Raw genomic sequence first — 12,344 nt, 5'->3', positions numbered from 1 at the left:
TTCATCTAGAACAACGTTCTCCAATTCTGAATATTCCAGGTTAACGCCTCTTTCAATAATTCCTTCACTGGTCATTAGGTTCAAACATGATGACTCGATCATTTTCTATAAAAACATGTACATACTGAGCATGTACAGAAAGAGCAGCACAGATCCATCTCAATTACGACTCCACAGCATCGGTCACTACTGAGCATGTACATAAAGTGCAGCACAGATTCAGCTCAACTAAAAGCCCTGATCCTTAGATCGGGAACAGAACAGACATTTAGAAGACATTTCATAACTTTCCCAAATTCTTATGAAAAAAAAATTACAGCCAATACTGCACAACTACTGAGCACAATTTATTATATATTTTATACTGACTCCACCAAAATGTGCACTGACTCCACAGCCTTGGTTTTAAGGATTAGCCCGGCCATCTATTGTTTATGGGACGTAACTTGGCTCTCCACCAACACAAGGTCAAGCATGTTTGATTTGAACATGTCCATTCCTTTTAGGGTACATGTCCACGTACAGGAGGGCCGGCGCTTTGGCCGGAGTGGAAAACTCGCTCCGCCCCCTTCGTAGACGCGATGATGCCGGATGTGTTCATTGCACACATCCAGAAACATCGCACCCCACACATAGGGCCCTGTGTTTTACCTTGCGGCGGCGCAGCGTTGCCCCAAGGTAAACGGACATGCTGCGATCTAATAAGACGCGCCGGATGCGTGTTACCACGCATAGTGGAGACAAGATTTCATAAAATCCCCTCCACTATGCTGTATCATCTGGACGCTGCGTGTTTGACGCTGCGACTCAACGCAGCGTAAAACACGCAGCGTTTCCTGAACGTGGAAACATACCCTTAAACTTACTTTGTGTTCTGTTGACAGCTACCTTTCCATACTCCCCCATACACTTGAACGCTCAAGCCAGGAGCATTTATGTATTTTTAGAGGCCAGAGAGGAGAACGCCGTTGCCAGACACAACTGGTGGTCACTTATCTCCAGGGGGAATAAACATATTGGGCTTTTAAATTTCACCTGCCCAATCCTCATTTGCCTCAACATCATGTGACTGGAGTCAGGAAGTCACCATACACGTCATGGGTGTTGGGTTCTTATGTGTATGGGGGCCTTAAAAATCATTGTAAGGGGCGGGTGTGAGCTGATCTTACCTATTCTAGTGTTTATGCTATAATTGTGTGTTGCCATCCTATGAATATGTGATATTTTTACTGTTTTACAAGCTTTCATTACAAATAGTGGCAGTGGACGGTGTAAGTACATGTATACACAGGACTACTGCATGTTGACATTTTTATATTGTTATGCTATTTTAGTTCTCAAAACCTGCAGTAAATTAAATAAAATATTACCTTAAAAGCAATGTGCAATTTTACAATCATCTAAAATGGAAAATAAAGCAACTTTGCAAAATCTCTTACCATGTTGTGTATTCGGATTCTTTGTGTCATGGGTTGCAGATGATTAAATCCTGTATATCCAGTCCCTGCAGTCATTCGTAAAGGCTCCCAATACACATTAAAGTTGTACAAATCTCGTTGACTAACCTTATAATGTGTCTGGGGGAGGGGGCGCACCTGATTCTCCCCCATAAGATGATGTAAGGGGAGAGAAGGATCGGCCAAGTTGAATTCCAGCGCTTCACAAGCTGGCATCGACTTTCTCTACCCATTGAAAACACATTGTGGCTTCATCAACTGTGTCGGGAGAGATAGCGGTTGGCCAAACGAGTGTTCATCCATGACCTATTTAATATGCATTTCCACCTTTACTCTCCTTCCTCTACTTGCCAACCTACAGCCTGTATAGATGGGTGAAAAATGTGCACATAGCCTAAAAGTTGAAGCCAGAGCCGTATGCGCCTGGCACCAGCTTCCTTTTACATGTTTCTCCTCTGGGTACTGTTAATGGACCAAGAGACTATAGAGAATTTTTTTACGTACATTCGACTAGAATCCTCTACGTGTAAATGTTATCCATCTTGGGTCCATATTCATGTACCCTCCAGTTTTCTGTAGTCCCTCATGAACACTGCTACTTTCAGTCATATGTATAAACGTACATTCTTTTGTTTTCTTGTGTAATTTCTCATGTGTCGTTTCTTCTATTTTAGTATAACCTGGGGTTGACCACCTTTCCTGAGCTTTTCCTACTAAACAATATGGAGAAGGAAGACCTTCCCTCCTCCCGATGATGATGGGGGTCACATGGCATACTCACACCGACTCTGAAGATCTTCATCTCCTCTAGACCCAATCTAGGAGAACTCAGCAACTATGAGGTGCCATGTCACAGTTTAGAAACTAAAAGAAGAGCATAATAGTGAACAAGACCATCAACACAACTCGTTATATTTATTATGTATATTTTTTAGCACTTTCTTAATGATCAGAGTCCGTAGCGAACTGTGATATTGTCACTATTTTATAGAAAAGGTAAGCCTTCATCCAGATGACAGCCACTGAGAATTGGAGTATGTTTGTGCAGCTCAGCAAGAAGGGCTATGCCGCTAATGAAGTTTTAATTGTTTTTACCATAATAGTGAATAGTAGCTATTAGTGTGATCAGCACAAATTGAGGCAGGATAGAAGAAACTGGCGAACTAAGTGGGGTCACCCAGCAGAACCAGTCATTTCACCTGACAATCTGCACATGAAGATTGATGTAAATGAAAACCATCGCCTAAATGGTTGTCAGACGCAACCATGTTTCTTACTGTAGACACGTGGATTATGGAAATAGTCTTCGGACGGGAGGCGGCTTGCCAAACTTCATTATATTATGGACAGATTTACTGTTTTGTGTCAACTGCTGGAGTATAACGGAGTTGTGGATGGAAAAAGATCAATGCACCATTAAGTAGATATTGACTTTAAAAAATTTTGTGCAGATACTTTTTCATTTTTTTGCCTTAGGCAACATTCATATGGTTAAAATACGTATGGAGATCAAGACAGATCAAAACTAAAGCCGTTTAGGTGGACTGTATGGGTACGGCGGTAGAGAGGCAGCCCGTGTCTCACAAGTGCTGCACGGACCGGGGAAGAGACCCCAAATAACGGTGCTCCCTGTGTGGGGAATTTTCTATCTGTGCCTTGTAATCATCTATATGTATTAAGACTGTTAGATGTGAAGTGAAAGATTTTATTTCAATCGAGTCATCTCTTTCTATGAGAAGAGTGATTCTGTGATATGGAAGTCAGGACATGCGCTGTAGACTAGATCGTCAGCTCTTAGGGGCAGAATACTGTGTAGATCCAATTATGCTCGAAGTTACATCATCTCTCTTAGGTCAGGATCACACAGCGAGATACGGCCGAGTCTCGCAGGTTAAAACCAAGCTCTGGCACCGGCACTCCAGAGCGGAGCGTGTGGCCACATAGCAATACATGGAGCCACACGCTCCGCTCCAGAGTGCCGGCGCCAGAGCTGGTTTTTCAAAGATAAAGCCGTGTGCACTACTACTAGTGGTGCCCAGGTAGGTTCCCACACCATACTAAAAGAAAGAACCTGGCACTCAACTTAATACTCGTGAGATTTTAATGGTAGTAGCCAAAAAACGTTTCGGTCCTATATCTGGATCTTCATCAGTTACGTACTATGATGAAAAAGTGAATGACTGTAGTGTCATATAAGGCACAGCATGGTCTGCGTCTGGTATTTGCGCAGATAGGTTTAGGCACACAGATTGGACTTATTCACGCTGATAGGTGCTGTGCTTGTGTCCAGACACGGAATCCCCGCTTGTCTGGACAGGCACAGCACCTATCAGCGTGAATAAGTCCAATCCGAGAGCTGGTTTTTAACCTGCGAGACTCGGCCGTATCTCGCTGTGTGTGATCCCGGCCTTACACAGATTGTGGGAGAAGCTATACCTCCAAGTATATTAGAAGTACATAGAGGCATATTTCAGTTTTATATAAAATAGAAAATATACATGGTTATAAAATTCCGCTTATATACTTACTTATACCAGAAAATTAGTTGTTAAACCATCAACTGGTCTCTGTTGGCCGATATTTCCTACATGTACATCAAGCACATTCCTCATGTAACTGAATGGTAGTTGGAACACTACATATAGGGAATGGTAAGAATGACACCATGTTGTATCCATGGTGTACACAATTCTGCTCAAGATTTTAAACCATTATTGATTTATACAATTTTTATTATATAAAAAAAGAAATATCCCTTTAATAATAATGTTATTTGAATTGAAACTTTCACGTTTCAAATGCTAAGATTATACCGCAAAGATTGTGACCATTAAATCAATGGATCACAATATACATATTTTTATGCAGCTGTGGATATTTGACTTGAAGATACAATTCTCTTCGCACGCCTTGATCAGTGGTTTCCCATTAACTATATTTCTCTGTTCACATAGATATGGCTTCCATTTCTAAATCACAATGATGGATATGGTGCTCTTATTTAACAGATTTGAATAAAGAAGCTGCACGATCCTGAGCGACACCCGCAATAGATAGAACAGTGCGAACAAAGTCAAAATTATGTTACCAGCTAGGCACAGCAGCATAGAAAGAAGTTAAAACAGAAATGTACATTATTTGTTAATGCATTTGATAAATTCAGAGTTCCTTGCATTTCATTGTTTAAGGTCAGATCCATGTGTCCATATTTGTGATAGATGGACAGATGTCAGGCGTGTGCTGTCCTTTCACAGCATGGACCCATTAATTGAAACGTAGGTGTTTGGTCTGTGAATTGGACCAAACTCGCTTGTCTTTTTTTTTTTCTGTAGACCATTGATCTGTAAAAAAGCATTAAGCTACTTACTGGTAGCGGCATTTTTCGGAGGCCCATGACAGCACACGAGAGAGGGGATCCGCCCTTAAGGAACAGGAAACCTACAGATACAAAAGGGCGGCACCTCTCCCCATGCATCAGTTGTATTTCAGAGCCTGAGAGGACTGCCGCGGTTAGTGGTACACAAATATACATTATATACATTTTGAAACAAAATAACCCATTATTGTAATAAGACACCATACGTGAGATTTACATATTACGCTATATACATATCAGGAAGTGCTACCCCCACGTGAATAGGGAGGGAACTAAGGGTGCTGTCATGGGCCTCCGAAAAATGCCGCTACCAGTAAGTAGCTTAATACTTTATTCGGACTCCCATGACAGCACACGAGAGATTTACAGAGATGTAAGCTACCTTTGGGAGGGACTATAGATTGTAGCACCCTTAACCCAAAGGAAAGATCAGAGGAGGACCCCAAATCCAACCGATAGTGTTTAAAGAAAGTGGAAGGGGATGACCATGTGGCCGCCTTACATATCTGCTCCACTGACACTCCAGATCTTTCCGCCCAGGATGACGCCATGGCCCGGGTGGAATGTGCCTTTAGGTTCTGCGGAGCTGGCCCCCCACCTGCTGTATAAGCTAGAGAGATAGTTTCCCTAATCCATTTAGCCAGTAAATATTTTGATACTCTAAACCCTTTCCTTGGACCTTGGACGGAAAGAAGCAGTGCCCCATCTTTCTTCCAATTATCAGTAGCTGAAATATACTGAAGAAGAGATCTCCTGACGTCTAACGTATGAAGCTCCTGCTCTTTAGGATTAGAGGGATTAGGAATAAAGGACAGCAAAACTATCTCCTGTGAGCTATGGAAACGTGTCGCCACCTTTGGTAGATATGCTGGGTCTGGTCTAAGGATTACTCTGTCTGACAAGATTTCAGTGTATGGAGGAGCCCTGGAAAGTGCCTGTATATCCCCTATCCTGCGAGCTGAGGTTATGGCGATCAGGAAGGCTGTCTTAAGTGTCAACATTTTGATCGAGGCCTCCTGCAGAGGTTCAAAGGGGGGTTTAGTTGGAGAGGATAGAACTAAATTTAAATCCCATGGAACTGTTCTGTCTTTATGCACTGGTGTAGATCTACTAACTGCCTTCATAATCCTCGCTATCCAGTAGTTATTAGCTATATTACAGGAAAACAGGGCACCCAAAGCTGAGACCTGTACTCTAAGGGTACTAGGAGAGAGTTTTAACTTGAACCCCTTCTGTAGGAACTCTAGGATTTGTTGTATTGGCACCCCGTCTTGGATATTAAACTTTGAACAAGTCAAGAACTTTCTCCAAGTCCTAGAGTAGATTCTCGTAGTTATTTGCCTTCTACTCTTTAGGAGTGTCTCTACCAAGTTTGGAGAGAAGCCTTTCCCCACTAATAGTGACCGTTCAAACTCCATGCCGTCAAATGGAGCGCCGCCACTTGTGGATGGGAGATCGGTCCCTGAGAAAGCAAGTTCGGGATCTCTGGCAGTACCCAGGGGACCGCTACGGACATTGTCTTGAGCCAGGCAAACCAGGTTCTTCTGGGCCAAAAGGGGGCGATAAGGATGACTTTCGCTCGATCCTCCCTGATTTTCCTCACCACTAGAGGTATCAGGTTCAGTGGTAGGAAAGCATAGGCCAGTGGAAAATCTCATTTTATCAGAAACGCGTCCACCGCCAGGGGATTCTCCCTGGGATTTAGGGAGCAAAAAAGTTTTACTTTTCTGTTTCTGGTGGCGAATAGATCCACCACTGGTTGACCCCATCTGCAGACGATAAGATTGAAAATGTCCTCGTTGAGAGACCACTCTCCCTGTTTTAACACATTTCGGCTGAGGAAATCTGCTGCCACATTTTCTTTTCCTTTGATGTGAAGAGCTGTCAAAGATAGAAAATTGAGCTCTGCCACCTGGAACAACCGATCCGTGATCTGCATTAAAGTTTCGGAACGAGTTCCCCCTTGCCGGTTTATGTAAGCGACCGCCACTCTGTTGTCCGACAGAATTCTGACGTGCTGGCCCTGCAGATATACGAGGAATTTTTTAACAGCCAATTCAACCGCCAACAACTCTCTTTGGTTTGATGAGAATGTTGTGAAGGGTTCCCACTGTCCCTGGACCACCATGTCCCCCATATAGGCTCCCCACCCTGAAGAGCTGGCATCCGTGGTTATCACGTGGGTGACATCTACCATCCAGGGAACCCCTGATGATAAATTCTGTTTATCTAGCCACCATCTAAGGGAATTCAATGTTATCGGCCTCAACGTCAATTTCCCATTCAATGCGCCTCCTAAGGCTCTGTCATGGAACAGGACTTCTTTTTGCAGGGACCTGGTGTGGAACTGAGCCCACTTAACTGCTGGAATGCAAGATGTGAGTGACCCAAGTAGAGACATTGCTTGCCTAAGTGTCATGGAAGGTGTATTGATTGCTCTTAATACAAAACTCTGAATTTGGTCTATTTTCTCTATAGGGAGGAGACACTGCTGTGTCACTGAATTCAACATTAACCCCAGGAATTTTTGAACATTTAGGGGCTGTAATTTCGATTTTTCAAAGTTTATGATCCAACCCAACCGTTCTAGTTTGGTTTTTGCAATCTCCCATTGTGACAGACAATGATCTACCGAGTTACCTACAATGAGGAAATCGTCTAAGTAGGGGATTATAAGGACATTTGACTCTCTTAAATGCGCCATGACTTCCGCAATTATTTTAGTAAACACCCTAGGTGCCGAGGTGATCCCAAAAGGGAGCGCTCTGAATTGAAAATGTTGAATCCTACCCCCCATTAGTATCGCTACCCTCAGGTACCGTTGGAAATCAGCATGAATGGGTACATGATAGTAGGCATCTTTCAAATCCACTACTACCATGAAACAGTTGTTGAAAAGCATTTTAATGCCGAATTAATGGACTCCATTTTGAAAGTATGTTTCACCAAAAACTTATTGAGACCCTTAAGATTTATAATGGTTCTGTAAGATTTATCAGGCTTCTGGATTAGGAACAGGGGAGAGTAAAACCCTTTCCCTGCCTGAGAATACGGCACTTCTACCAAAACATTTTTGGAGCAAAGAGTCCTCACTTCCTCTTCTAGGGCGATTTGTTCAGTGGGAGATGAGCGCCAGGGTGTTAATCTAAATTTGTCCTGTGGAATATGAACAAATTCCAGCTTGAGACCATGGGAAACAGTGTCTTTTATCCAAACGCTGTTTGTGATTTTCGACCACTCTGCCGAGAATTGCAATAGTCTCCCTCCCACTGGAATTGCCAGTCATTGGTCTTGTTTTTTATTCTCCGTCTGGTTACGGCGAAACATGAGACCTGTACCTCGTTTTCGCCTATCCTCCCATCTGGGACGATCTCTCCCTGGTGAAAAGGCGCGCTTTCCTCCCCGGTTGAACCTTCTTTTGTTGAAGGGACGACGGTATGGATTGAACAGGTTGGGAAACTTTTTCTTATCTCCTGCTTTCTCCAGGAGTTCATCCAGGGTAGGCCCAAATAAATACTCGCCTTTACAAGGGATAGCGCAGAGCTTTGCTTTTGCCTGCATATCCCCCGGCCAGCATTTCAGCCATAGGGCTCTCCTTGCAGCATTAGAAAGTCCTGCTGCTCTAGCTGCCAACTTTACGGAGTCAATTGAGGCGTCCGATAAAAAAAGCTGCCCCCTCCTGGATTACAGGTAATGCTGAGAGTATGAAATCTCTAGAGGCCCCTTGTTTTAATTGGGTCTCTAACTGGTCCAGCCAGACCATCATTGACCTTGCCGTGCAGGTTGAAGCTACCGCAGGTCTTAAGGAGCCAGCTGCCATTTCCCAGGTCCCCTTTAGGAAGGTATCCACTTTCCTATCCAGGGGGTCTTTAAGTGTTCCCATATCTTCAAATGGGAGAGAAGATCGTTTTGCTACCTTGGCAATTGCTGCATCCAGCTTTGGTGCTTTCTCCCAGTTACCTACTGCTGGGTCATCAAAAGGGTACCGACGTTTTTGCGCAGGTGGTAAGGAGCCTTTTCTCTCCGGTTTTCTCCACTCCCTATTAATAAGATCTTGTATTTTCTCATTTAAAGGAAACACTCTGCGCTTTTTCTGATCCAATCCACTGAACATCATTTGTTCTTTGGATAGTTGAGGCTTGGGTTCCGATATACCCATTGTGCCTCTGATCGCCTTTACCAATTTGTCTATTCTTTCTAGGGGTAGGCAAAACCGAGCAGCGTCTTCTTCCGAAGAGGAGGATGATGCTGCTGAATCGTCCGATTCTTCAGACTTGTCCTTTTCCACAGATGAATCAGATGCCCACTCAGTTCTCTGCCTAGAACCTCCTGACTGTGAAAGGTTTTTAAAGGACTCCTTAACCTCCATTCTAATCATCTCTTTGAGACTGGCCGTAATAGAAGATTCTTCGGCTACCTACGGGGATAAGTAAGGTAGACTAGAGTGTAAGATCTACATGCTATACCCCCTCCCCTCCTTCCAGAACCTCACCGTCTGCTGGATACAGGGGTCACATAGTTTTTTAGGGTGTGAGTCAGGCAAGGGAACCTCGCAGATGGCACATTCCCTATGCTTCGCCTTACTGACGTTTTTCCTTCCCTGCATAAAACATATGAGGGGAGACTAGTCACTAAGTGAACTTTCTCGAAGATCACTTACCAGTGGCTGCTCACACCCAGAAATACCGAAGTACGAGGGGGATCCTTTTTGGCTGACCCTCCAGACCCCTGTCTGGAGGAGCTTCTGCGGCCCGAACCATCACTCCTCTTTTCATGTTCCTTCTCCTTGGGTTTCTGGGATGCTTGTTCCAGCAGCACAACCTGCTGATCCTGATCCGATTCCATCCTTAGTAAAATGGAGCCAGAACCCGGGAACACGCTGCTGGAGCCGCCTTATAAAGCCCCTCCTTCGGTCAGCGCACCTTGCCCAGCTTGTTTGTTTGATTTTCCCGCCCTCCCGCAGCTGTGGGGGATCATCCGACGCTCAGGAGGCATTGCCGCATGATCTCCGGTGGGCGCCGCCATCTTGGAGCCCCTGCGCATGCGCAGGAGCTCACCGACCCGGAAGTCGTCGCCGGCTCTGCCCCCCGACATCACCACCGCTTACAGCGCTTCCTGTCAGCGCTGGAGCCCTCGTGGAACGCCGAGGCCGGCCAGCTACGTTCCAATCGGCGCCCCCTAGATGCTGCCGCGCCCCCCCCCCCCCGCACAGAGAGACCCAGCAGCACACGGGAAGGCACCTACCATCTGCTGGTCCCGGAGACCGGACACCCCCTGGCGACCGCTCCTCGCTGCCTAGCCACCGCCGTGCCGCCCTGCCAGGGCCACCGTGACTACCTCAGGTACCCACACCGGCCGAAGTGGGAGACCCCCTCGCCACCAGAATCGGTCCGGCCTGGACTCCTGTAGTTTCTATAGGCATCCAGTCCCTTCAGGAACAGGAAACCAACTGATGCATGGGGAGAGGTGCCGCCCTTTTGTATCTGTAGGTTTCCTGTTCCTTAAGGGCGGATCCCCTCTCTCGTGTGCTGTCATGGGAGTCCGAATAAAATGACATTATTACACCATTGTGCAGTCTGTTAATAAATAAATGTATAGCAAATGCACAAGAAACCTGGAGGTGTGAATAAGGCCTCAAGTATTTTAGGTCCATTATTTATTAGGCTAGGTTCACATTGCGTTAAGTGCAGTCCGCTGACTGTATCCGTTACATAGCGGCACTAACGCTATGTAACGGATGCGTTAGCGCACCCATTGACTGCCATTATGTAGCGCATCGCTAACGCATATCATAATCGGCATGCGTTAGTGATGTGCCGTCATTCTGTGACGGCCCTCGGACACAGTCTGCAGCGTTTTTGGGTCCGTCACCGCTAGCACAGATAGAGTATCTGCGCTAGCGCGATCGCATAAACGCGATCTTTTTCGGCACTTGCGTTAACGCAGTCCGTTAGCGTATGCACTGAACGGACTGCACTTAACACAATGTGAACCTAGCCTTAGGATTATAGAACCCTTTCATTAGGAATTTAGTATTTGAAAATTGATAGCAAGATGTGATCCCAGTATTATATAGTAAAAACTTACAGAACACGAAACAGGTCAGAGCTTAATACACGTATAGGACAATCATCACCTCGCACCTGGACTACTGCAACATGCTCTTGGGCATTAGTCCAATGCCCATTTTCTACTGGTCCCATCACTGGCAGCTATTGTTTAGCAAATACATTTTAAAGTCCAGAGTAGACACATCAGGCTCTCCATTACTTGTCCTCTCTATGCATTTTTGCCATAACCCCCTCGCATGTTTTATTCCAGTCTTCACAAAGTCTTCTTCTCAGATTTGCTCTCATCTGCTATCTACACCTGTGTCTCCAAAATGTCTTCCATGTATCCCCCCGAATTCTAGAACTTGGCAGCCCAATACATCAGACTCTCTCCCATCGTCGAGCAGACTCCCATCTTCTCCCCGTATGTACCGTCGTTCCCTGTAACTGTTCCCTCTTGCATCGCCTTATTGCCTGAACTTGAATGAGAGATAAACTGCAGGGCTTAGAAGCGGCCACTAAATCTACGGAGCGGCTTTATTCTACAACCAAAAATTCTTATATCTGGCAATCACTGGAGCAGGTCATCGCATATTAATGTCGGTCCCACACCGATCTGATATTGATGAACTAACCTAAATCCCTGACAGCCTCTTTAATGCAAAGAAGCGCTGAGTCGCCCATGGCTGGAGCCATCGATACACGGTAAAGATATGTGCACACAACGTCTTTGGAGATGCCAGATTACCTGCAGCATTTTTGAGCCAGAAGAAGCTTTAGCAAAATGCCAGCAGTGTTTTTTTTTTACGTAAAGCACCATTTTTTTAAAATCTTGCATATAAGGCTACGTTCACATTAGCGTTGCGCCGCCCTGCGTCGGCGACGCAACGCGCGACGCATGTTAAAACGCGCGCAAACGCGCGCAAAAACGCGCGCGTTTTGCGACGCGTGCGTCGTTTTTGACGAAAATCGGACGCACAGAAAATGCAACTTGTTGCATTTTCTTGCGTCCGACGCTAGCGTCGGAAACGACGCACGTGGCGAAAAACGCCACCCGAAAAACGCACGCGTCCCCTATGTTAAACATAGGGGCGCGTCGCCGCTGCGTCGCCGACGCAACAGCGGCGCAACGCTAATGTGAACGTAGCCTAAAATAGTGTTGTCTTTTCCAAAAGGTCGCGAAGATTTGTCAGGTCACTTCTTTTAACTTCTTCAGTCTTTGAAAGTTGTGAAGCAGCTAAAAGAAGAAACAAAAGCCATTTTTTCAATTGTTGTGTATGGTGTTATTTTTAAAAAAAAAATTTTTTTTTTTAGTGCTTTGAGTCCGCCTGAAAAAGATGTCATGTGCACATACCCCAACTCTGCTCTGTCATATATTAAGTGAAGAAAATCATTATGTCCAGCACTTGGACCTTCTGACCAAAATTACGCTTGATGCAAGTCTTAACTGCAATATCACGT

The 12,344-nt window shown here is 45.1% G+C and overlaps 1 protein-coding gene across 2 annotated transcripts in view; it reads left to right on the top strand.

Moving 5' to 3' along the window:
* The window catches only part of SLC11A2 (solute carrier family 11 member 2), a 77,799-nt gene extending 74,629 nt beyond the window's left edge, over positions 1-3,170 (top strand). The window contains exon 17 of one of the 2 annotated variants that reach the window (XM_069758613.1): positions 2,132-3,170. In XM_069758613.1, coding sequence (XP_069614714.1) covers positions 2,132-2,212 — 81 coding nt within the window. In that variant the 3' untranslated portion in view covers positions 2,213-3,170. The remainder of the gene's footprint in view (positions 1-2,131) is intronic. The other variant, XM_069758614.1, reaches the window with a different exon arrangement.
* Positions 3,171-12,344: the final 9,174 nt, after the last annotated feature.

The sequence above is a fragment of the Ranitomeya imitator genome, chromosome 3 (genome assembly GCF_032444005.1).
Source record: "Ranitomeya imitator isolate aRanImi1 chromosome 3, aRanImi1.pri, whole genome shotgun sequence".
Classification (NCBI taxonomy): domain Eukaryota; kingdom Metazoa; phylum Chordata; class Amphibia; order Anura; family Dendrobatidae; genus Ranitomeya; species Ranitomeya imitator.
This window is presented reverse-complemented; position numbering and strand designations above follow the sequence as displayed.